Source organism: Mustela lutreola, chromosome 6 (genome assembly GCF_030435805.1).
Source record: "Mustela lutreola isolate mMusLut2 chromosome 6, mMusLut2.pri, whole genome shotgun sequence".
Lineage (NCBI taxonomy): Eukaryota > Metazoa > Chordata > Mammalia > Carnivora > Mustelidae > Mustela > Mustela lutreola.
The window spans coordinates 94,515,404-94,543,125 of record NC_081295.1 but is presented as its reverse complement, the minus strand read 5'-3'; the positions used below and the strand labels follow the sequence as shown (position 1 = coordinate 94,543,125).

Below are 27,722 nucleotides of genomic sequence, written 5' to 3'. Positions count from 1 at the left end.
TTCCCACCAACAGTGTATAGGAGTTCTCCTAATATGAATCCTCACCAACATTTGGTATTGTTACTCTCCTTTTCAAAATTTCACCCATTTTGGTGAGAATCTTACTTTCCTTTAAATTGTATTTCCTTGATGAGTAATGAAATTGAGTAACTTCATAGTTTGATCTATTCAACACTCTTAGCTGCATTTTAGCAAGCTTTTTCTTACTAATCTGTAGAAATTCTTTGTATGTTCTGAATATAAGTACTTTGTCATTTATACGTGTTGTAAAAAATCATTTCCTACTCTGTGACATACTTATCCCCCACATGGTATCTGTAAAAGGCATTCCTTTTACACTCTATATTGAGTGCATGGAGTAGTTTTCTTTGTATATATCCAGGCAGGGCTCCATATTATTTATTGATTCTGTGGCTTTTGGCTTTGCATCATTTTTGGAAGACTAGAAAGCATTATATCTTCAAATATGTTTTCCAGTCCCTTTTCTCTCCTCCCAATCTGGATCTTCAATTACATGTATGTTAAATCTTTCATTGTATTCAATGTCTCTTAAGAACTTTTTTTCCCCCACTGTTAAGCTTTAATTCAGGAATTTTTCTTTTGAAAATACCACCACATATACCCACACATATATATCATATATAGTTGACCTTGAACATGTTTGACCAGTCCAAGCCTACATATATAGATTTATTTAATACAGGAATGTACTTCTTCTTTCTTAACATTCTCACTTTCTTAATAACATTTTCTCTATACCTTACTTTATTGTAAAAATACAGTATATAATGCAAAAGACGTGTAGTCAACTGTTTATGTTATCAGTAAGACTTCTGGTGAACAGTAGACTATTGGTTAAGTTTTTGTGAGTCAGAAGTTATATGGGAGGGGCACATGGATGGCTCAGTTGGTTAAGCATCAGACTCTTGATTTCTGTTCAGATCATGATCCCAGGGTTGTGGGATCAAGTCCTACCTCAGGCACTCAGCACAGAGTTAGTTTGTCCATCTCCCTCTGCTCCTCTTTCTGTTTGCATGCTCTCTACCCAATATATAAATAAAACCTTTAAGAAAATTTATGAGGCAATATTTGACTGTGAGGTCGGTCAGCACCCCAATCCCTACATTGTTGAAGGTCAACCATATATTTTATAGTTATACAAATTCATTTACACTTGCATTCACATTGCATTTACATGTTTCTAGTTATACCAAAATTATCAATCACATCTTTTAATATTCTAAACGTATATTAAGCATAGTTACTTTATAGCTTGTGTCTGGTATTTCAAATATCTAAAACACCTGTGGACCAGGTTCAATTTTCTGTTGTTGGTGGTTTCTAGTCATGTATTATATGCCCAAGTACGTCTGGTTATTGTTCTATGAGACATGAGACATTTAAATGAAAACATACAGAGATAATTTAAAACTCTAAGGTATGTCCTCTGCTCCAGGGTTTACTTTGCTTCAGGCAGTCAGGCTAAGGTGCAGTAAAATCCCATTATCACCTTCTTAATCAGACTGAGACAATTACCAGTTGGGCTTTGGTGCTTCCGAAAGCTAGTTCTATGGCCATTTCACACTTCCTATCAAAGGAAGTCTCTTTGGAACTCAACTCAAAGTCCAGGAGTTTACTACAGTAACTCCTTTTTTTCGGGGCTCTAAATTTTGTCTCTCAAACCCTAAATTATAATTAAAGTTCTTTTCCTAGGCTAAGCGACCACTTTCAGAAATGGCAAATGCCTCAAAAGGAAACACAGGCCCAAATGACAGGCTTACTTTATGGGGCTCCCCTCCTCTACTGGATCTGGACCCTGTAATTTCTCGTACCCTTCACAGCTCTTCAATATTTAGTATATATATGTATATTTCATACAACCTTTCCAGTTGTTCTCACTCAGATCATTCTCTGCCTGCCTGTACAATCACTCATCAATCTTCTTCAGGAGTTCCAGTTCATCTAACAACTTCTTAAATATGCACAGATTCTAAGACTTCAAGCTAACCTCTCTTCCTATTCTCATTTTAAGCAATCTTCTTGAACAACATTACACATATCCATACATTTAACAGCTGAGTTCCAAGAGAGAATCTTATAAATGCTTAACACAAACTCTCAGCCAAGATTCATCCCGTATTTCCAATATTCATATCAAATTCCATGTCAAAAGCTGAACTTACACATATTTTCCCCCAGAAACTGTCTTTATTTTATAAGTCATACCTCTTTTCCCCATCCTCACAACCCTTGGGATTTAATTAGTCAGTAAGATGTACTAATATAAAACCTAAGCCACCTTCCTTATAGTAGAGCCTAATTATATGTCAACAGCTCTAGCTGGTAATGTAGTCGATTAACTCAAATCTATGCTACCTTCATATGATTATAACAAGTTAGTAAGTGCTCAACATTCTTTTTTTAAGACTTACAGGTCTTGAATTGAACATGTACCCAAAATTGGTCCAAGAAACTGAAAAGGACTTAAATTCCACAGCTATGGAGAGATATTCCTCTCTTTCCTATTAAATGGACAAGATATCAAATTGCCCTGATTGTCAGAGGTAGCATCCTTGTGATCTGAAGAAAAACCAACCTGAAGACAAGGTAGACACTAATGGAGAGAGATATAATCCAGGTCCAAAATGAAATTATTTGGTGGAGGGTCACATGACTCCTACCTCTAGACTTCCAATTATATGACACTGTTCCCCTATTGTTTCAGTTTGAGTAAAGATTTTCTATTTTCTATTCTTTGCTCTTGAAAACATTCCAATCCTTTTTACCCATACCACCACCACATGTATTCAAACAGCAAGAGCAGTTTCAGAAAAACATACCTGAACATGTCACACCAGTTTTTTAAAGCTTTCCAATTACATAATAATTATGTTATAGGGTATATCTTATGCATTATATACTTACTTTGCAAGAAACTATAGCACTAATGCTGAATAAAATTCACACACACACACACACACACACATGCGCGCGCGTGCGCGCAAACAGACCTTTCACCCCATGAGGTTTAATCAAATGTAGGAGAAAGTAAATATACACAAAATATCTAAACTAATCTGTGACAATACTGAGAATTATCTACTTTTAGAGTAATAAAAGGCTATGTCAAGGAGGTGACATTAGCTGGACTTTTCAACCTAGAATCTGAAAAATGAGAAGGAATCTCATATAAAAAGATTCTGAGAGGAGTGCCTGGGTGGCTCAGTCAGTTAAGCGGCTGCCTTCGGCTTAGGTCATGATCCCAGGGTCCTGCGATTGAGCCCTACACTGGGCTCCCTGCTCAGTGGAAAGCCTGCCTCTCCCTCTCCCTCTGCCTGCCACTCTACCTACTTGTGCGCTCTCTCTCTCTCTCTGTCAAATAAATAAATAAAATCTTTAAATAAAAAAAATTCTGAGAGGAGTGTAAGACAAAGATGGAATTCCAAGGAAAGGATATTATACCATGTAAATGGGAGGGAAAAAAACTCATTCTATGAACATTATAGAGTGGGTGACCCTACTACACAAAATCAACAAGTAAAGTATGGAATATATTAGAGAACTCAACGAAGGGCCAGATCCCTCAAAACCTAGTAGGCTAAGCTAAAGCTAATGTGGTCAGAAAAGTCTTCTTTTGAGACTCTACTATACTATAAGCTAGAGGTTTTTTTTTCCCAAATGCAACAGGAAGTATTCAAACCCAGTAATAAGTTCATGTCCCATGAGTCATAATACGACTGAAACATTTATATGAAACATGCACATACACACTTTATTTACATAATATAAATTCTGAAACCCTTATCACTACTTTAAATCTTTTTTGGAACAGGGCAAGATATAAACAAATAGTTAAATGCAAGTTCTTGCCATAGCACTGAAAGGCCTTATCAATCACACAAGTGATTCTTTTTTTGTCTTCAGATTAGAATCCCGTGGAGAGCTTAAAAAATACAACCTGAGTTCTACCCTATAAAAACTCTGGAAGTGGATCCTTGGCATCAGTGTATTTTTTAAAGTTACCCAGGTAATCCTGATATGCCACTAAGACTGGAAACAACTGTACCAAGCTACCCTTCTAGCTTGATTTCTCACAATTCCTCTAGTTACCTATAGCTATTTCCTGAATGCGTTATGCTTTCTCTCATTCTTTTCACATTCTCTTTCTGTGGTCAAGAATCACTTTCTCTTTTCTAGTCAACACATTATGCTTATTTTCTAAGTCTCTGAATAGTTACAATCTCCTCATTATCCTGCATATTAACCTGTCAACTAGCAACTGTCAGAATATCACTTGAAACAGGAAGAAAACAAACAGAAAAAAATTTAATCTTCCTAGTGACTGGCAGAAGCCAGCTGCCTAACATATACATACTGATTTTGCATAGTTTTTTTTTCTTTCCTCCAAATTTTGAGACTGAATGATTTTGCATACTGTTAATACATGTTTAACATCTGATTAAAAATCTGTTTCATGTGTGGGTTAAGTATAATAAAGAAAATGTGCTACTCCTTAAGAGGTCAAGATTATTTTTAGGTTCAAACTGGAAGGATTTTTTGTAGAACATTAGAGATAAGCACTATTTCCTTTTTGGTAAGCATACTCAATATATAATATAATAGCGTCCTGCCATAGCTCTCAACTCAAGAGTTTATGTACTACAGATTGTATCACAGATGAAAAGGCATTTGAGTTCAGTACCTCAATAACTACCATGAAAGGAGTCTTAAACACAAAGATCTTGATTTTAATTCCACACTAAACTGTACTATACCAAAGTTCCACAGCATATAATTTAAAAAGATATTTTCAATACTGATTTCCAAATCACTCCATAATATGAAGCCCTATCCATAGCCAATATCTGCACTGGAAAATCTACAACTTTTTATTACATTTCAATTTCATTAAATTATTACTCTGCATTCCTTTTATTGGCTCATAGGAAGAAGAGAACCCTCCTAAGCAAAGACATAAAGAAGACAAGACCTCAAGACTTCCATTTCGGGCAAGAGTTGAATCACATAACAAAACCTATGTTGCCAGCTTAGAATTCAATGTAAGGTAAAATTATCTCTCAAGAATGAGGAGAAAAGGGTGCACCTGGGTGGCTCAGGGGGTTAAAGTCTCTGCCTTCGGTTCAGGTCATGATCCCAGGGTCACAGGATCGAGCCCCACATCGGGCTCTAGCCCCACATCGGGCTCTAGCCCCACATCGGCTCTCTGCTCAGCAGGAAAGGAAACCTGCTTCCTCTCTCTCTCTCTGCCTGCCTCTCCGGCTATTTGTGATCTCTGTCTGTCAAATAAATAAATAAGATCTTTAAAAAAAAAAATGAGAAAACTATTTATTTCAAATGAACAAAACTACATCTTCCATTAAAGGAAATTATTTTAAAAATTATATATAGCTTATATATATATATATATATATATGATTTTATATAATAGTTCATAAGTTATAGTTTATATAAATGATTTTTTATATATATACATATATATACACATACATACATGGGCAGAAAGTATGAAATGCAAACAAAGTAAGTACAAACAAAGCAGCAATGAGTATGAACAAATCCAAACACTGAAAGGGAATCAGCAGCATGCAGATGGTGGTTAAGCCACGAGCCTTTATATATATGGCTAAGCAATTAAGAATAAGACAACAAAAGATCCAACTCTAAAAGTCCTTATTCTTAGTTCAGTAACTGAACAAATGAATTAATGATGCTATTGGACCTTTGTGTGGTAACCAACAGCAGTCACACAACCTTCTGCGAGAGACAAAGTCTTACATAGTCAATAAAGTGTAACTTTTTCAAGGAGATAGGGTACAATTCATAATTCATTTTGCTAGGTTGAAAGTCCCAGTGATCAGCCAACTAGACCCTCAAAATCTGTAGTCTCCTGTATTAGCAGTGAATTCTTAGCATGTGAATACATTCTCCTACCAACAGTAACTTGTCCCCCTTTAATGCCAGACACAGAGACAGGAAAACCTCAAGAGGAACATCCACCAGCCCAACTCTCCCTTCCCATTCTGCTAATTACAAAACAATAATGCCATTATTAACATATAGGTGCTTAGTTCCTGCCTGGAGTTGTGTACCATGTGGTTCTGCTTATGAATCAACTGAAAATTAAGACAAATTCTGTCCTTTACACCTGCAGATATAGAAACTGAAAAAAAAAGTTCCTCAAGCAAATGAATACAGATTCACTGCCTCTATTAGTATAAGTGTTAAACCAACCTGGGCTTTAGCAGCCATTCCTATGGATACTGGGATCACAAGGGAGAACATGTACATTAAGGTAACCATTTAAATGATTTTATAAGTCTAAGAGCTTCACTTACATTCTCTCCTACACATTTACATGTCTCTCTGTCTGGCACTCCAAAGTATCAGTTGCTCCCTTCTTTTCATACATACTCCATAGCAAGAATACAAGTCCCTGAGAGTGAAGTGGGCTACTGAAAGCTATATCCAAGAAACTTTTAACAAAAAGCAAGAGAAAAACTTGGGCTCCAAAGTGTTGGTGTTTTTCTTCTTATGAAGCGCACTATGGCCACCATTCAGGTACCTCCGAGAAAATAGGGGGCAGGAGACTACTAAGCAGGTTTGAGAAAATAAAAACTACATGGTGGCCTGAGGCAGGGAATAAGCAGTCACAATTTATTCTTAAGATTTGAAAAGTATCTCTTGAGATGATGGGGAGTCACTGAAGAGTCAAAGGTAGTAGGGTAATCAGGTTCATGTTTTCCTAAGATTTTTGTATTTATTTTCCAGAGAGAGAAAGCATGCACACACAAGCAGGGGGAGTGGCAGACAGAGGGAGGTTCCCTGCTGAGCATGAAGCCCAATGTGGGCCTCCACCCTAGAACCTTGGGATTATGGCCTGAGCCAAAGGCAGTCACTTAACTGACTGAGCTACTCAGGTGTCCCAGGTTCATGCTTTCTAGTAGCTCCTTTTTCCCCTCTGCTCAAGACAGCAGAGATTTTTAAAGTGTATCTTCTGTAGAATTAAGATCCTAACAGAGATAAAAGTCATGGACAGACATACTGGTAGAATATACTGGCCTCAACGTCTGTTGAGGGTGGAAAAAGGGTAGAACATTGTGTTTAATTTTATTCAAAAAGATAGACTTTAATGCACACCAATTTTTAACGCTCAGACTGATACTAGTTATCTCTCCCAATGCACATCTCCAAAGCTTACTAGGCAAAGCACTGACATTTTTTCTATTCCTTGAACCAAATTTAGGCATGTCAGGTTAATAAGAACATTTTGAAAACATTAAGAATTGTTTCCCTCATTTTACATTTGTCCTATCTCACTAATTTAAAAATTCTTATATTTGCATACAAACTTTGACACCAACACATAGTATAGTTTTTTTAAAAAGTTTTAAAATCTTCCCAATGAAGAGTTTTGGTGTTATTGACAAGATTTTTAAAAAAGAAAAAAAAAATAAGTCTTTTATATTTACTTACAGATTTGCCATTTCTGGCGTTCTTTATCAGTTTCTACTTATCCAAACGCCCATAGAACATCATTTCCCTTCAGCCAAAAAGTATTTCCTTTAACATTTTCCGTGCAGTATATACAGGTGTGCTGACAACAAGTTCTCTCAGATTTTGTCTGAAAGCTTTTATTTTGCCTACATTTCCTGAAACGTATTTTGCTAAGTAGAAAATTCAAGGTTGAGAATTATTTTCATTCAGACTTTATGCTTTTTTTTTTAATCACAGCTTTTCACTGAACAGGTTAAGATGTTCCTTTAGATGGTTTCTTTTGTTCCTCCTGCTTTGAGTTCACTGAGCTTCTTGGATCTTTGGGCTTACAGTTTAAGCAAGTCTTAAGATTTTTCACCTATTATTTCTTCAAATATTTTTTCTGCCCCACTCTCTCTCCATTTGTTCAGGGACTCCAATTACACATAAATAAAATTACTCAACAGGGCATGTGGGTGGCTCAGTTGATTAAGTGTCCAACTCTTTACCTCAGCTCAGGTCTTGGTCTCAGGATTATGAGCTGAGGCCCAACATTGGGCTCCATGTTGAGTATGGAACTTACTTTAAAAAACAAAACAAAACTATTTGATATTGTCATCAAGTTACTGATGCTCGATTCATTTTTTTCTAAGGCCTTTTTTTTTTCTTAAGTAGGCTCCACACCCAACATGGGCTTGAACTCATGATGCTGAGTTCAAAAGTTGCGTGCTCTAGTTGCCCCTCTAGTTCATTTTAGATAGTTTCTATTGCTGTCGTCTTCCAATTCACTAAATATTTCATCTGTAGTCTCCAGTAAACTGATAATTCCACACAATGTTTTTCATTTCTGATACTGTATTAACTCATCTGCCTAAGTTCAATGTGGGTCTTTTTATATTTTCCATTTCTTTCACCATCAGTCTTGCGTTGTCTTTTACTTTCTTGAACACAAGGAATATAATTTTAATAGCTGTTTTAATGTCCTTACTGCTATTTCCATCATCTCTTGTCATTTCTGGATCTTTTGAATTGACTAGCTCTTTTAGTTACAAGTTGCTATTATCTGGATTTCTCTACATGTCCAGTAATTTTTCTTATCAGCTAATGGACATTCTGTATTTTACACACTTGGCTGCTAGAATTTGCTATACTCTTTCAAATTGTATTGAATTCTGTTCTCGGATTAGTTCCATCTGCTTCCAAGGTACATGCAAAGCCCTAAGTCTAAGGTGATACAATCTTTTACAGACTCTGTCCTATGCCTTATCAAGTCTTTCCACTGTGGCTTGTAGGAACATGAACTATTAGTGAGTTCCAGAAACTGTTTCGCCAAATGCTTTCCAGCAGTTATTTCTCCAGCTATGTGAGTTTCCTTTCTTAGGTATTTAATTCACAGTTCTCAGCCAAAGCTTCATGGTAAGCTCTACCAAGATCTCAAAGTGCTCTCTGTGTAGTTCCCTCCATTATGGAATTCTGCCCCACAAACTGTAGCTGCCATGGCCTCCCTAAACTCCTATCTCCTGTTTCTGCAATTCCACAGGAAAACTGGGCTCTACTGGACTTCTTCCTTTCGGCTGACTGTAAACTATTTCAATAGGTTATCGTAATTTTAGGGCTTTCCTTACTGGGTCAGTGATAACTTCCTTCAGTGGTAACAGTCCTATGCTGTTGTCTAATATCTGAAACCACTATTTCATGTACTTTGTCCAGTTTTCTAGTCGTTTAACTCGGCAGGGCAAATTCAGTCCTTGTTAACTCATTATGGCCAGGATTTTGACCAAATAAATGATATAAAAATGCAGCACCTTTTGTTTTGCTTATAAGATCATCTGATTTCAGAGAATACAGGAAGTCACTACTCAATTTTAATGAGACCTCAATCTACTTGACTGAGGAAACTATAAAAGGAACATCATAATGTCGGTAATAAAGCCAACACAGTTCTTACATTTGGTTCTACATTCTTTATGAAATGAGTCTTTCATGTAGGACTGGTATTATAACCAGGTACCAAAATAAACTGATCCAAGACTCAGACCTAACAACAGCCATACTACACCTAGATTAAGAAATATTTTAAAGTAAACATTGTTTCTGCATAACAAAAAATTCTCAAATTTAAAGAAAAAAGGACATAAAAAAACTTCCATGCTGAGCACAGATAATGTGAGAGATAAAGCTATAAAAGTATATAACATATTCATGAACCAGAGTGTGCTTACTGCATTTAGTGAATGAAAGAGATGATGATACAAAATTGTAATTTGGGAGTCAGTTTCCAACAACACCAAAAGCTGGCCAGGATAAGGAGTTAACAGGAGTTCTCATTCATTGTTGATAGGAATGCAAAATGGTATAATTTGGAAGATAATTTGACATTTTCTTACACAAAATTCTCTTAACACATGTCCCAGCAATCACACTCCTTGGTTGTTTACCTATGTGAATTAAACACTTATGTCCACCAAGATACTTAGAGAAGGATGTTATTTACTCATACCTGACAGACTATGGAAACAACCAAGATGTCTTCAATAGATGAATTTCGATAAACTGTGCTACAGATAGTGAACAGACTATTAATAAGCGCTAAAAAGAAATCGGGTATTAAGTCATGAAGACATGGAGATTAAAATATAACCAAATGAAAAATAAATGAATAAATAAATAAATAAATAAATAAAACCAAATGACATTCTGAAAAAGGCAAGGATGAAATGACAGAGCAACAAAGATTCTTAGGGTAGTAAGACATATTCTATAATTCATATTACACATCTGTCAAATTATACATTTGTCCAAACTCATAAAATGTACAACACCAGGAGTAAATCCCAAGATAAACTGTGGACTTCAGGATATAATATTTCTGTGGAGATCCATTCTGGTTTATGATAGTGGGGAAGGCTGTAAATGTGCGGGGCAAGGGTATATGGGAATGCTCTATATTTCCTGCTCAAATTTGTTGTCAATCTAAAAACTATTCTACAAAAAAGTCTATTAAAAAAAATCTGGCAACAATATGAAATATAAGCCAGACAAAGGACTAAAGTGAGAGGACTCAGTTAAGAATATAAAGGAACACTGTAGGCAACACACAAGGATAGGCAGAAATAATACTGACAGTAGAAACAGAAGCACTCTAAAACAGTGTTCAAGTTGTTTCTTGTACAGTTGACCCTTGAACAACACAGGGAGTTAGGTGTACCAACCTCCCCACAAAGCTGAAAATCTAAGTATAACTTCTGACTCCCCAAAAACTTAACTGAAAGCCTACTGTTGGCCAAAAGGCCTTACAAATAATATAAACATTCAATTAACACATTTATGTTATGTGTATTATATACTCTATTCTTATAATACAGTAAGCTAAAGAAAAGGTTAATAAATCATAAGAAAAATACATTTACAGTGCTGTATCATATTTAATGGGGAAAAATTCATGTACAAGTGGATCTCTCCAGTTCAAACTGGGTCATGCTGCTCAAGGGTCAACTGTATATATAACCTAGTATACTAGATATAACCACTGCAGATCTGTCTGCACAAAAAGAAATAATTATTTTCTCCAAATTAATAATAAGAAACAAAATAATGTTTTTATCAAAATACGTGTGTACCTTGGAATAACTTTCCAGGTTTATATGACAAATACAAACAGTGAAAATTAGATAATACATAACAAAACACATCCATGTTTTAAAAGTTAGAACTCACCTAAGAAATATTAATTTATTATTTTTTAATTTCTTTTCAGCGTAACCGTATTCATTGTTTTTGCACCACACCCAGTGCTCCATGCAATACGTGCCCTCCATAATACCCATCACCTGGCTCCCCCAACCTCCCACCCCCCGGCCCTTCAAGACCCTCAGGTTGTTTTTCAGGGTCCATAGTCTCTCATGGTTCACCTCCCCTTCCAATTTCCCTCAACTCCCTTCTCCTCTCCATCTCCCCATGTCCTCCATATTTGTTATGCTCCACAAATAAGTGAAACCATATGATAACTGACTGACTCTCTCTGCTTGACTTATTTCACTCAACATAATCTCTTCCAGTCCCGTCCATGTTGCTACAAAAGTTGGATTTTCGTCTTTTCTGATGGAGGCATAATACTCCATAGTGTATATGGACCACATCTTCCTTATCCATTCATCCGTTGAAGGGCATCTCGATTCTTTCTACAGTTTGGCGACCGTAGCCATTGCTGCTATAAACACTGGGGTACAGATGGCCCTTCTTTTCACTACATCTGTATCTATGGGGTAAATACCAGGGAGTGCAATTGCAGGGTTATAGGGAAGCTCTATTTTTAATTTCTTGAGGAATTTCCACATTGTTCTCCAAAGTGGCTGCACCAACTTGCATTCCCACTAACAGTGTAAGAGGGTTTCCCTTTCTCCACATCCCCTCCAACACATGTTGTTTCATGTCTTGCTAATTTCGGCCATTCTAACTGGTGTAAGGTGGTATCTCAATGTGGTTTTGGTTTGAATCTCCCTGAGGGCTAGTGATGATGAACATTTTTTCATGTGTCTGATAGCCATTTGTAGGTCTTCATCGGAGAAGTGTCTGTTCATATCTTCTGCCCAGTTTTCGATATGATTATCTGTTTTGTGTGTGTTGAGTTTGAGAAGTTCTTTATAGATCCTGGATATCAACCTTTTGTCTGTACTGTCATTTGCAAATATCTTCTTCCATTTCGTGGGCTGACTCTTTGTTTTGTTGACTGTCTCCTTTGCTCTTGGATGGGAAGAATAAGCATTGTTACAATGTCTATACTGCCTAGAGCAATCTATACTTTTAATGCCATTCCGATCAAAATTCCACCAGTATTTTTCTTTTTTTTTTTTTTTAAGATTTTATTTATTTATTCGACAGAGAGAGATCACAAGTAGGCAGAGAGGCAGGCAGAGAGAGAGAGAGGAGGAAGCAGGCTCCCTGCTGAGCAGAGAGCCCGATGCGGGACTCGATCCCAGGACCCTGAGATCATGACCTGAGCCGAAGGCAGCGGCTTAACCCACTGAGCCACCCAGGCGCCCCTCCACCAGTATTTTTCAAAGAGCTGGAGCAAATAATCCAAAAATTTATATGGAATCAGAAAAGACCCCGAATCGCGAAGGAAATGTTGAAAAACAAAAGTAAAACTGGGGGCATCACGTTACCTGATTTCAAGCTTTATTACAAAGCTGTGATCACCAAGACAGCATGGTACTGGCATAAAAACAGACACATAGACCAGTGGAACAGAGTAGAGAGCCCACATATGGACCCTCAACTCTATGGTCAAATAATCTTTGACAAAGCAGGAAAAAATATACAGTGGAAAAAAGAGTCTCTTCAATAAATGGTGCTGGGAAAATTGGACAGCTATATGTAGAAGAATGAAACTTGACCATTATCTTACACCGTACACAAAGATAAACTCAAAATGGATAAAAGACATCAACATGAGACCGGAATCCATCAGAATCCTAGAGGAGAACATAGGCAGTAACCTCTTTGATATCAGCCACATCAACTTCTTCCAAGACATGTCTCCAAAGGCAAAGGAAACAAAAGCGAAAATGAGCTTTTGGGACTTTATCAAGATCAAAAGCTTCTGAACAGCAAATGTTAATTTATTTTAATTGGGACCCCAAAAAAAATTAAAATGTAACTACTTAATATCTAGTTTTCTTATATAATGAACTATATAATGAAACACTACATTTTTACTGAAGTAATGGTTTAACTTTTTAATGAGTGTAAATTGGTATCAGTTTGGATGAAATCTTTATTTCCTATCAATTTTAACAAAACACTTCCTCCCAGAAAACTCCAAACATTGTTAAATATTGAATGGTTGTTAAAAATCAATGTAAATCATTTAGTGTGGAGAGATATTATTAATTTCAATGATCACAAAAGAAAGAATTACTTTTCTGAAAGTGGGATAATTAGTCTCACCTTTTTCTTCTGGCTTTACAGGAAAATACTTCTTGTCTGTAGTTATTAACTCGGGCTTTGGAGCTAAGGAAAAAAACAAAGTTAATATATTAAAATAAATAGTTTCAAAGCACAAAGACAATTATACTACTAAACAGTACAGGTTAGTTTCAAAATAACATCAGAGAAAAACATGGCTTAACAGAGAGAACAATATACCAGAATCACTAGGCTAAATATCCAACCCTGCAGCTGTTACCTTGTGGTCTCAGATCCCTCTTTGTCAACTGAAGATGTTCATATCATCTACAACACCACTCTCCAGTAGAACTCTCTATGATGATTGAAATATTCTATTTTTGTACTATCTAATATGGAGTATGGAGACTTGAAATGTTACTACTGTGAATGTGAATACAATTTTTTAATTTATTTAACTTTAGTTAAATTTTAAAAATCCCAAGTATGACTGGTGACTAAAAATCCTCTAACACCAACTTCTATAAAAATTATTTTTAACTTGTGCTTTACTTGTTCTGGGATTGGGTCAGCAAATACGAAGCCAAAAACTCAGGAGTAGGTAAGGACTTGTATTATTTTAAAATAAAGCAAATCTTCCAAGAAATAATTGTACTTTATTTGTAAAAAATCAGAAATTAGGGGCTAAAATTTACAGAAATAGACAAAGAGCCAGATTATAAAACTGTAACTCTGGAAAAGTCTTCTAAGAATGTGCTTTGGTGAGTGCTGTGAAGTGTGTAAACCTGGTGATTCACAGACCTGTACACCTGGGGATAAAAATATATGTTTATAAAAAATTAAAAAAAATTAAAAAAAAAAGAATACTGTAATATACTTCTGCTTAAAAAAATGAAAATAAACTCTTCTAGTTTGCTTAACCCTTAGCAACACATTAAGACATTATCAAATGGATTTAATATGAAAAGGCAGAATAACTAATTGGCCAGATCAATATATTAAGTATTCTATCTAAACTCTGTCAATTTTCTTAATTAGAAATGATGTTATAATGAAAGTATCCAAATTATACTTAAGATCCTATTTTATACAGTTTATACTTTAAAAATACTGATACTAATATATATGAACACTTACTTTTTATATATTTCTAGTTTGTATATCAGGATATATGATTTTTGCTAATGTAAGTGGTTTATACTTAAAACCCAATTTTGCCATTTTATAACTTGAAAATATAAAAAATAGCAAACTGAATAATATGCTTCTTACATACCTGGACCTTTAGCAGGTGGTGGTGGTTTCTTTGGTTTCTATTAAAATAACAACAGTGAAGATACATGAACACTTACATGTTACATATTTATACTTAAAATAAATTCTGATCATTAATATTATCTGTCCTTATCCCATCCCTGCCAAAAATTATAAAACAAAAAGATCTTAATAACAAACAGGTCACTGAAAAAAAATTAATCTGTTAGAGCAAATGTCTTCTTGATCAAAATTCCAGTATGTCAAAACTCACCAGTGAGTTTGGTAAACCCCAAAATACCTTAATGGTAATCAAAAATATTCATGACTGCCTCCTTTACTTTAAGACTCCTAGGCACAATTTTACCTCTCTTTAACAATTGAGTATTATGGGAAAGGAGAGGTGGCAGGGAAAGGAAGAGAAACTGGTTTTAAAAAAAAAAAAAAAAAAAAAAAAAGAATAGCTAATAAATGTATCTAGCTTATACCCTTGACTCTTCAGAACTCTCAAAGAGAAGATTTAAATCAAAGGTCTATGGGGCACCTGGGTGGCTCAGTCAGTCAAGTGTCCAACTTCTGATTCCCACTCAGGTCGGGGGGAAAGCAGGAAAGGAGGGAGAGAATGTTAAGCAGAATGGGGAGCCACACACGGGGCTGGATCCCACAATCCTGAGACAATCACCTGAGCTAAAATCAAGAGTCAGATGCTTAACTGACTAAGCCACCCAGGCATCCCACCATTCATTTATTTTTAAGACTTAAACTTCAAATATTCCTAAGCATATAAATTTGGTTTGACCAAATTAAAAATAACTGTGAGTCAATGCTATATAAACACGGAATAACTACCCCCTGCCCAATAATTTGTTCATTAGGCATAAGAATAAAGCACCCTGGGGGCACCTGGGTGGCTCAGTGGGTTAAAGCCTCTGCCTTCGGCTCAGGTCATGATCTCAGGGTCCTGGAATAGAGCCATGCATTGGGCTCTCTGCTCAGCAGGGAGCCTGCTTCTCCCTCTCTCTCTGCCTGCCTCTCTGCCTACCTGTGATCTCTCTGTCTCTGTGTCAAATAAATAAATACAAATAAAATCTTTAAAAATTAAAAAAAAAAAAAAAAAGAATAAAGCACCATGAAAGGCTGAATAAATACTGAATGAAATCTAACAAAAGAAGGGCCTCAGACAGCATTAACCCATAGAGCAACCTCTAATAATTTACTTAACTAAATAAAGACCGCAAAGGTAGGAATTTCTAGATTGGCTTAAATAAAATATGGTAGACTGTCTTGTCCTGGGTCTCTGCTCTCTGACTCAATTGGAGAAGTAGCAAGGAGGAGGCAGTCCAAGATGGTGGCATAGGAAGACTCTGAAGTGACCTCCTCCCATGGACACAATAAATCTACACCTACATATAGGGCCATTCCTCTAGAAAAAATGAGGGTGGACTGAATAGCTTCTACACAGCAAACAATAGAGAGACCACACAGAGAACAGTGGCAGACAAGGTAACAACATAAACCACATCCCAGATACAAAAACCTGCGGTAGGGAGGGATATCCCTGAGGGTCCCAAGTAGACTCACTTGCCCTAGGGCACAGAAACAAAACAGCAATTTAAAGGGCAACTAGACTGCAAGTGCGGGAAATCCACTTACTAACTCTAGAGCCTCTCCCAAATGAAGGAACTGCCAGAACTCTTTCCAGGGTCAAAGATGCCGGCAAGCACCACTGTTTATGTTCCCCACACCCATACTTGACAGTACTGATGAGAAGAGTCCAAGTACTCAAGTTGGCCTCCTAGGACTGCCGAGAAAGTCTGGGGCCCCAAACCCAGAACAATTTCAGCTGTCCAACCAAGACAATCCACTGCCCTGTGCCAGCCTCAGCTTTAGCCATCACAAGAAGGTGGCCCGAGAAGCTCCAGGATACCACAGGCCTGCAGCCAACAGCTCAAGCTCTCCCTCCAGCGTGACCCTGGCACAGAGTACACTGGAATCCCTCTCATGTCCACACTTGCTCAAGTCATCCACCAAGGAGCCCAGGCCAACTCTAGCCCCAGCCATCCTGCCAAAGTGCCCTGCTGCACCAAGTCCCAGGGAACCCCTGGCCCATATCCACTCTAGCTCCAGCTCCCCAGCCAAATCCTCCTAGTACACACAATCAACAAAGGGGAAATTCCTATACAAGGCTACTCCCTCAAGACCAACAGGTAATTTACCAAATTTATAGACACCAAATTTATAGACACAAACACAGAAAGACAAACAACTTAAGGAGAAAGATGTCGAAAACAAGAGAACAATATAAAACCTCAGGGAAAAAACCCTAAGAGATTAAACAGTTTACTTTATAAACAGTACAAAGGAATAGTCACAGAGATGTTCACTGAACTTGAAAGATCAATGAAGGAATACAGAAAGAAACCTTAACAAAGAAGTAGGAAATATAAGAAAGTACCAAAAATAGGGGTGCCACACTCAGTTAAGCATCCAATTCTTGAGCCGGGCTCAGGTTGTGATCTCAGGGTCATGAGACTGAGCCCTGTGTCAGGCTCCATACTGGACATAAAGCCTGCTTGAGATTCTTTCTCTTCCTCTGCCCCTCCTACCCCTGCTCACATGGGCTCACATTCAAAAAGAAAAAAGTCACAGAACTGAAAATTTCAGTAACTGAACTAAAAACATACCAGATTTCATCAAGAGATTAGAGGATAAAGAAGAATGGATCACCCTAATGGAAGATAGAATATTGGAAATCACCCAGCCAGAATAGCAAAAGAGAAAAGAATTTTTTAAAAATAAGAATAGTTTCAAGGAGGGGCGCCTGGGTGGCTCAGTGGGTTAAGCCGCTGCCTTCGGCTCGGGTCATGATCTCAGGGTCCTGGGATCGAGTCCCGCATTGGGCTCTCTGCTCAGCAGGGAGCCTGCTTCTGCTTCTCTCTCTCTTTCTCTGCCAGCCTCTCTACCTACCTGTGATCTCTCTATCAAATAAATAAATAAAATCTTTAAAAAAAAAAAAATAGTTTCAAGGACCTCAGAAATGATATCAAGTATACTAACATTCACATTATAGGGGTCTCAGAAGGAAAAAAAGAGAAAATCTAAGTGAAGAAATAATGGTTACAAACATTCTTAACCTAGTGAAGGAAAGACATCCATGTATAGGAAGCAAAGAGAGTTCCAAACAAGATGAAATCAAAAAGAGTCACACAAAGATATATTGTAATTAAAATGACAAGAGTTAAAGAGAAAAATCTCAAAGGTAGCAAAAGAAAAACAGCAACATATAAGGGAACCCCCCTAAAATATCAGCTGCTTTTACAACAGAAACTTTTTGTGGGCAAGAAGGGAGTGACAGTATACATTTAAAGACCTGAAAGGCAAAACTCATAACCAAGAACACTCTATGAGGCAAAACCACCCACAACTGAAGGAGAGAGAGTTTTCCAGTTAATCAAAAACTAATGAAGTTCATTGCCACTAAAAAGGTCTTATAAGAAAAAAGGGACTTCTTTAAGTAGGAAAAAAAAAGACTATAACTCCAAATAAAATACAAGGAAAAAAAAATCTCACTGAAAGAAATACATATATAATTAAAGGCAGTAAATCAGCCATTTAAACAGTATAAAAGTTAAAAAACAAAAACAGTAAATTTTACTGTAACTACAATGAATAGTTAAGGGATACACAAAAAGATGTAAAGTGAAACAACAAAACAAAAAACATGGATCAGATGTGAGATAAAGGTTTAGTGCTAGAAATACATCTGACTTTAAGGAACTATTAGCTTAAAATAGACCGCCATATACATAGGTCAATATACAGAAACCTCTACAGAAGAAACACACACACACACAAAATAAATAATAAAAGAGTCCATATACACTGTGGAGTATTATGTCTCCACCAGAAAGGATGAATACCCAACTTTTGTAGCAACATGTACAGGACTGGAAGAGATTATACTGAGTGAAATAAGTCAAGCTGAGAGAGTCAATTATCATATGGTTTCACTTATTTGTGGAACATAACAAATAGCATGGAGGACATGGAGAGTTACAGAGGAGAAGGGAGTTGGGGGAAATTGGAAGGGGAGGTGAACCATGAGAGACTATGGACTCTGAAAAACAATCTGAGGGGTCTGAAGTGGCGGGGGGTGGGGGTGGGAGGTTGGGGGAACCAGGTGGTGAGTATTAAGGAGGGCACGTATTGCATGGAGCACTGGGTATGGTGCAAAAATAATGAATACTGTTATGCTGAAAATTAATTAATTAATCAATTAATTAATTTTTAAAAAAGGAGCCCGAATGTAACACTAAAGAACTATCAAACTACAAGGAAGAGACCAAGAAAAGAAATAAACAGAGAAAAGCTACAAAAACAAACAGGAAACAATTAAAATGGCAATAAGTCCATACCTATAAATAATTACTTTAAATGTAAATGAACTGAATATTCCAGCCAAAAGACACAGACTGGACGAATGGATAAACAGAAAACTAAGATCCATCAAAATGCTACCTACAAAGACTCATTTCAGAACTAAAGACATACAGACTGAAAGTGAAGGTATGGAAAAAGATTATCTCATGCAAATGGAAACAAAAAGAAAGCTTATGTAGCAATACTCATCAGACAAAATAGACTTTAAATAAAGATTATAAGAAAAGACAAAGGGTATCACATAACAAAGGTGTCAATCCAAGACAAAGCCATAACATTCAAAAATATTTATGCCGCCAACACAGAAGCAGCAAAGTTATATATAAAGCAAATATTAACAGACACAAAACTGAATATAACACAATAATTGTAGGTGACTTTAATAAACCATTTACATCATCCAGTCAGAATATTAATAAGGAAATGCTAGCCTTAAACAACACATTACACCAGTTGAACTTAATAAATACATATGCACTATTTTGTCCAAAAAACTAGAGAATACACTTTTTTCGAGCGCACATGGAACAGTGTTAGGCCACAAATCTCAGAAAATTTCAGAAGACTAAAACAAACACGGGAAGACTAAACAATGCTACTAAACAATCAATGGGTCAACAAAGAAGTCAAAGAGAACATCTAAAAATATGTTGAGACAAATGAAAATAAAAACAATAGAAACAACTTTCCAAACGTATTGAACACTGCAAAATTCTAACAGGCAAGTTTAGAGTAATACAAGCAAGCCTACCTCAAGAAATAATAAAATTCCCAAAGAAACAATCTAAATTTATACCAAGAAGAATTAGAAGGGGGAAAAAAAAAAACCACAGTTAACAGAAAAACAAAGATCAGAGCAGAAATAAACAAAACAGAGATTAAAAAACAAAAGACAAGATCAATGAAACTAAAAGCTAACTACTGAAAAGATAAGCAAAATCAATAAACTTCCAGTCAAAAATCATCAAGAAAAAAAGAGAGAGGACCCAGAAAAATATATAGGACCCAAATAAATATAGAAGAAATGAAACAGGAGAAGTTACAGGTGACAATACAGAAATATTAAGGATCACAAGAGATTACTATAAACAATTATATGCCAGCAAATTGAAAAACCCAGATATGGATAAATTCCATTTATGGGTAAATTCCACTCTTCTAAGAATTTATCCGTTTCCTCTGGGTTCTAAGACTTGATTACAAAGAAAAAGAAAATGTTAACAGACCAATTACAAATAATACAATTCAATCAGTAATTTAAAAGTGCAGGGCCAGATAGCTTCATAGGTGAATTCTACCAAACATTTAAAGAAGAGTCAAGTAAATATCCTCAAATTATTTAAAAACACTAAAGAGAAAGAAATGCTTCCAAATTCATTTTATGAGGCCAGCATTACCCTGATATCAAAATCTGTCAGACATCACAGAAAAAAAAAAAAAAATTACAGGCAATATCCCTGGTGAACACAGATGGAAAAATCTTTAACAAAGTATTAGCAAATTTAACTGAACAACACATCAAAAGGATCATACATCATAATCATTTAGGATTTATTTCAGAATGATTCAACATCTTAAAATGGACCAATGTAATACACCATTTTAACAAAATGAAGGATAAAAATCCTACGGTCATCTCAATATACACAGAAAGACCATTTAAAAAATCCAACATCCATTTATAAAACCTCTCAACAAAGTGGGTACAGAAGGAATGTACTTCAACATAATAAAGTCCACACATGACAAACCCAAAGTTAACATCACACTCAATGGTAAAAAGCTAAAAGCTCTTCCTCTAGGATCAGGAAACAAGATAAGGATGCCCACTCTCACCACTTTTCTTCAACACAGTATTGGAAGTCTTGGCCACAGCAGTTAGGCAAGAAAAAAAACAATGAAAGGCATCCAAATTTGGAAGGAAGAAGTAAAACTGTTCACTACTACAGGACAACATACATATACATGTGATATATACATACACAGTGGATTATTACTCAGCTAGAGAAAGAATGAAATCCATAGATGGACCCAGGGGATATTATGCTAAGTGATATAAGTCAAACAGATAAAGACAATACCATATGATTTCATTTATTGTGACCTCTAAAAAACAAAACAAATGAACAAACAAAACAGAAACAGATTCACAGACATAGGAAACAGAGTGTTGGTTACCATAAAGAGGAAGGAGCTAGGGAGTGGGTGAAATAAGATGGAAGGGAGGAAGAGATACAAACTTCCAATTATAATAAGTCAGTCATGGGGCTGTGATGTACAGCATAGAGAACACAGTCAATAATATTATAACTTTGGTGATGTGATAATTAGACTTCTCATAGGGACCATTTTGTCATGTATAAAAATATCTAATCACTATGATCTGTAACACTTAAAACCAATAGGATACTGTATGTCAATTACACTTCAGTCAATCAACCAATCAATCTTCAGTGAGGTCCACTGTTCTATGGGGAAAAAAGAGATCAAGTTGCAGAAAAGCAGAAGATCACGAATGAATAACTCAGCATCACTTAATATCTGGTAAGAAAGCAAAGACTGCTTCTTACCCTCCCAAAAATGCATTAACAAGAGTAATCCTGTAAGATTAAGAGTAGCTAAAAATAAGATTTTCAAAAAAATTAAAGTATAATTTCTTCCAGGACAAGTGTTAATTTGTCTAATAGCTACAATGAGAGACTTTTTCTTTTAATTATAATAAAGTAACAAAGTCTAAGGTTACTTTTCAATACAGTCAGTGGGGAATAGAACACAGAAGTAAAACACAGAACTTAAATATTTTATTTTACTACAGTTCAAATCGATTTTACCTCAATATATAAACTGGAAACCCCTCATAAAGTTATTCAGTAACAATATAAAACACCTGTTTTTAAAGAAATACTGGCAAAAAAGATTCATTAAACTATTATCATCGTTGTTTAAAAAAAAAAAAAAAGAGCTTACTGGAAAGTCTTTATCCAGTTCGTTTATCTGAATAGCAAAATTATCTGGAAATACTCCTTCTTTACCATTAAGTTCACCCTTCCACCAGCCAGCTTCTCCAGTCTCCTATAATGCAAAATAAGGAATAATTAAAATAACTGGGGCTATCTTTAAATAAGAAAAAAAGTTTATAACAAAACATGAAAATATTCAATTCCATTATTTTTACAAGGGAAGAAAAGGGCTAAACAGATCATAAAGTCCTCCTAAAAGCAAATATTACCCACATATTACTTCCAGCAGTAGTTATAAAATTGGGTTTCATTTTTTTTAAATAAGTCAAATAATTTTAAAATTCAGTTTATAAAGAGAAAGGAAAAAGGAAAATGGGAGAGGAGGGTGGAGAGAGAATATGATTTTCTAAACATGTCTTACTTAATTTACTTAATACTTTATATACCAAAAACAAAGACATTATTCATTTGCCTTAGAAATTTCAAGATATTCTACAATTCTTAACCAAATACCTACCCCCATGAGAAACTGAGTAGTTATCGATCCAAAACTGTATGGATATTAAAAATTATATTCACTGAACTATCTGATAACAAAGTCAATTTAAAACAATGGGATATTTTTCAGAAATTATTCTATATGGTTATAACAAAACCAAAATATTTATAGTTTTCTTCTATTACAAATAGTTACGGGATCTTGCCCAGACCCAGAAACTCCTGGATTTTCTTTTTCTTTTGCTATAATTTATCCCAAATTATAAAACTACCTCATACTTTGAAATAGTTGCATCACTTTCCATTGTATGGTTTTATAAACATTTTCATATTGATGCAATTAAAATTGTTTCCTTATTTTTCTTCTTTTTCTTTTTACATTATAAACAACAAACATTGGGGGGGGGTTAATGAGGTGAACTAGGAAGTGAGAACAGAAACCCGGAGGAGTTGAGGTTAGAGAAAAAACATACATGATGGTAAAAATAATCCCCAATAAATCAATTATTAGGCAACACTATGTGCCATATCAGGACACAGAAATAAGACAAAGTTCCAGCTCCTCTAGAGGAGGAGGAATATAAGGAGACGGAATGTAAGAATGAATAAATTAATGCACTGAAAAACTGAGAACGATCTTACCTTACTTATTAAGTAGATTATCTCTCCCTCTTTAAAAGAGAGCTCATCTTCATTAGTACCTTCATAAGCAAATAATGTTCTACAATATTCCTTTGCTAAAATAAAGAATGTGAACAATGTAGTTTGAATAAATTGATTCTTTCAACAATAATTCTCTACTTTGTGTAAAAACATGTACACTAGAAGCTATTAAAGACAGATGAATAATTTTGGCCAATACTATACATTGGATTAAGTAACAATTTCATTAATCCATGCACTCAAATAGTTACTAAATGCCTACCATGTTTCTAAGCACAGTTCTAACTGCAGGGGGATTCATGGGTGAACAAAGCACACACAGTAAAACCTCTGACCCTGTAGTACTTCGTTCTCATAGAGTTTAATACTCTGATCAAGTAGTACAGAGTTAACAAACATCTTCAAAAATTCTAATAATGTATATGAGCATGCTTCATTCCCAATATGCAAATATTACTCAAACACTTACCTTTAGTTTTACTTTCTATGTCTGTTTTTGTTATGTCCACACTCTGTGCTTTGGATCCTACTGACTGTATAACTAAGGGCTGCAACAGAAAAGGATGGTATCAACTATTTTAGGTGAGAATTAAGATAATATTCTTTTTTTTTTAATTTTTTATTTTTTATAAACATATAATATATTTTTATCCCCAGGGGTACAGGTCTCTGAATCGCCAGGTTTACACACTTCACAGCACTCACCAAAGCACACACCCTCCCCAATGTCCACAACTCCACCCCCCTTCTCCCAACCCCCCTCCCCTCAGCAACCCTCAATTTGTTTTGTGAGATTAAGAGTCACTTATGGTTTGTCTCCCTCCCAATAAGATAATATTCTTAAGCAAAATTTCCATTTGCATTAGCCAGCTTTCCCTAATGATACCTATAGCCAAGTTAGTAATATGAATGAAAACTCTGCAATGAAAAAAGATGATAAAAGCTACCTAAATGATGGCGCAGAACGTCACATTTTTAAAACTCCCTGTCTTAAGGTTAATGCACATTCTTGGTTACCCAGAATATGTTGCTGTAATTTACTTTTAAACCTCTTAAATCAATAAAAATAATAGCACTTAGGATGCCTGGATGGTTCAGTCGGTTAGGTGTCAGGTTTAGTTCAGGTCATGATCCCACAGTTTATCCCAGGGTCCTAGGATCGACAGACCCCCATGGTGGGCTCCCTTCTTAGCAGGGAACCTGCTTCTCCCTCAGCCTGCTCTGCCTGCTTGTGTGGTCTCTCTCACTCTGACAAATAAATGAATAAAATCTTAAAAAAAAAATAATATCTGAAAATGTACTGAATACCAATCCCTGAGAAAAATACTTTGCATACATTATAACTTAATCCTCAAAACAATCTGCATAAAGTACACACTATTAAGTGCTCCTTTTATAGATTAGGAAGCAGTTAAGTAACCTGCCCACAATAACAATAATTTAGTAGTGAAGCCCAGATTTGAACACAGAAAATCTGACTCCAGAAAGTGGCTCTTAAGCAACAGCACTAAAACTTCTTTATGATGACATAGGGAAGAAAAGAAAGTCTTTATACTTCATTGCTGCTATATGAAGGAAATTACCTAGCTAATGTTACAAGGTCTTTAACTATGGTTTAGTAGAAAATATTACCTTGTATTGACTAAAGTAAATCCTTCATACTAATGTTTTCCTTCACTTCTCTCCCCAGAAATAACATTACATTTGACCTTAGCTATCATTAGTTAAAAGTCTAAATATACCAACTACTATCAGTGTGTGTTCTGTTTATCTTTTAAGATATTCACTTTAGGGCACCTGGGTGGCTCAGTGGGTTAAAACCTCTGCCTTTGGCTCAGGTCATGGTCTCAGGGTCCTGAGATTGAGCCCCGAATGGGGCTCTCTGCTCAACGGGGAGCCTGCTTCCCCTTCTCTCTCTCTGCCTGCCTCTCTGTCTGCTTGTGATCTATTTTTTTTTTTTTTAATCTAAATAAATAAATAAATAAATGGTGAAACAAAACAAAAAAACCTGTCTTTTCTATTTCTACCTATGATAACCAGAAACTCTGAAGTTTCCACTAAGAAAAGCTGTGTTAAATTTATCAGTAAACATTCTCATTTTATAAAAACCTAAACATCAATCACTATAAAGTTGCAGTTTTTCAGTCTTCTCATTCATAACCAATCATAAGTGATCTCAAAAAGGAAATATAACATGGGTGCCTGGGTGGCTCAGTGGGTTAAGCCACTGCCTTCGGCTCAGGTCATGATCTCAGTGTACTAGGATCGAGTCCTGCATCGGGCTCTCTGCTCAGCTGGGGGCCTGCTTCTCTTCCTCTCTCTGCCTTTCTGCCTACTTGTGATCTCTCTCTGTCAAATAAATAAATAAAATCTTTTAAAAAAATAAAATAAAAGGAAATACAACAGAGTTGCAAACTGACTTTTACATTTTAAAACATACTTAATGAGCGAATGAGTGCAGTTAACCTAAGTGAAGTTCATCATTACTACCTTTTCTGTTTTCTTCTCTTCTAGTTCACTACCAGATGTTCTTGTCCTAAGTTTCACAGAGCCTTCTTTAAAAATATCTCCAAATCCAATTCCTCGAATTTTCTTTGGCTGTGTAACTGATCCAGGAGCAGTTTCATTCCCATTCCCAGGAGACGGTAAAGGTGAGGTAGTCCCAGTCAAAACAGTTTCTGAAAGAATAATTTGTTTTTGAAGAATGTAGAATCACAAAGATCTTGGCATTCCCCTTTCATACTGTTTACATTCTATACCTCCTAATTAAAAACAGTAAAATAAAAATAAAAAAATTAAATGATGGAGCACTAAAATATCCAAAAATGTAAAATTCACTTAACCTGATTTTTCTGGATATTGTTTAAAATGATAACAATTTTAGGAATATTTAGTTAGTAAAATGCTAATTAAGAAATCCAAGAAGTCATATTATACACGGTCCTTAACAAAAGCATGTCAAAATTCACAGCTCTTGGTCAAACATGCAGAATATAAGAATAAAACATTACAGACAAAAACTAATTATTTTCTAAGTTATAGAAGATTCAATTTGATCAAAGTATGGGAGTTTCCAAATATAGTAACTAGTAATATTAGCAAATTTTTATTTTAAAAAGTCCATTTTTATTCTTAAAAGTTTAAGATCACTTCAACTCATAGATGAGTAAGCCTAAATTTGAACCAATAAAAATTTAAATTATAATTAAAAAAATTTCTAAGCAAGTTTAACATTATATAATAAGTAAGAAATTTGTTTCTACAATCTTGCTCAATAGTAAAGGATCTTATTTATAGGCTTTAAGGAGTTTATGAACGATCCATGGAAAACTGTACGGGTATTTTTTCAACTTATTTTTCTGGGTATAAGAAGCATATCTCTTATCAGATTCTCAAAAGGCCTTATAATCTAAAAAGTTCTAGAGAATATCATCCAAGAAAATTTCAGAAACATTTCAGAATGGGGTTGAGGGGTGGGAAAAACACAGGACTATCAGTTCACTGAACTAAAGCAGTCTGTTGAAGTTTAACAGTAAGAATAACAACAAGGTAATTAATAAAAATGGTATTTACATTTATTCAGGGCTTAATCTATGCCAGGCACTTGCTAAGCACTGTACATGAATTATACTAATTTACATAATCACTCATAGGCTTAACATTAAGAACTATCATTCCCCATTTTGAAAATAACTGGGTAAAGAGATACTAGGAAAAAAAACTTTGGAATTCCAAAGTCATGAATGTAGTAAGTAACAAAGCCAACAGTTGAACTGAATCCTAGATGATCACAGAATCAAACATTTTAATAAGATTACTAATGATAATAATCATTAAATTATTAATAATAATGGTTCAAATAAAGAAAAGCCTCCACTCACACATCTGAAACATTTAAGAACTAAAGGAAACAATTTTATTAACTTAAATGTAATGCTAACAAGTACAGCGATCTATTCTAACCACTTTCATTATTCGCCTAAGCCACATATTTTTTGTAATATATTTTAAATCAGTTTATTAGAATGTTTACACACAATAAAATGAACCAATTTTGAATGGATATTCCAATAATTTTTGACAAATGTATGCACCAGGAAACCACATCAAGATCTAGAAAACTTCTGTCACCCCAAATGGACACTCATACACCACCCTCATCAATCCTTCCTAAATTCAAGCTTCAAGAAACCCTGATTTTCCTTCTGCCACTACAGGTATCTTTTTTAGAGTTTCAAGTAAATTTAATCATAAACAGCACATACATCTCGTGTCTGCTTCTTTTGCTAGGCAGAATGTATAAAATATATCCATGCTGTTCCATGCACTCCTACTTCATCCCTTTTTATTGATGACTGGTATTCCACTGTACAGATATATCACTATTTATCTAGTATTAAGAATGTAAGCTGCAGGTTTTTCATAGATGAGCTTTGTCCAATTTATAGTTTCCTACTTTTGCTATTACGGAGCTTTTTTACTGAAATTGAGATGGCCATCTTTTAA

General features: G+C 35.4%; 1 protein-coding gene across 2 annotated transcripts in view; it reads right to left on the bottom strand.

Annotated features, from left to right (window-relative positions):
* Positions 1-27,722, bottom strand: part of CD2AP (CD2 associated protein) — a 135,665-nt gene that overhangs the window by 26,188 nt on the left and 81,755 nt on the right. For both annotated transcript variants that reach the window (XM_059178196.1, XM_059178197.1), the window contains 6 exons: positions 25,707-25,894; positions 23,686-23,764; positions 23,196-23,290; positions 22,063-22,167; positions 14,678-14,714; positions 13,444-13,506 (listed from right to left, as the gene is read on the bottom strand). In XM_059178196.1, the coding sequence (XP_059034179.1) occupies positions 13,444-13,506; positions 14,678-14,714; positions 22,063-22,167; positions 23,196-23,290; positions 23,686-23,764; positions 25,707-25,894 (567 nt within the window). The remainder of the gene's footprint in view (positions 1-13,443; positions 13,507-14,677; positions 14,715-22,062; positions 22,168-23,195; positions 23,291-23,685; positions 23,765-25,706; positions 25,895-27,722) is intronic.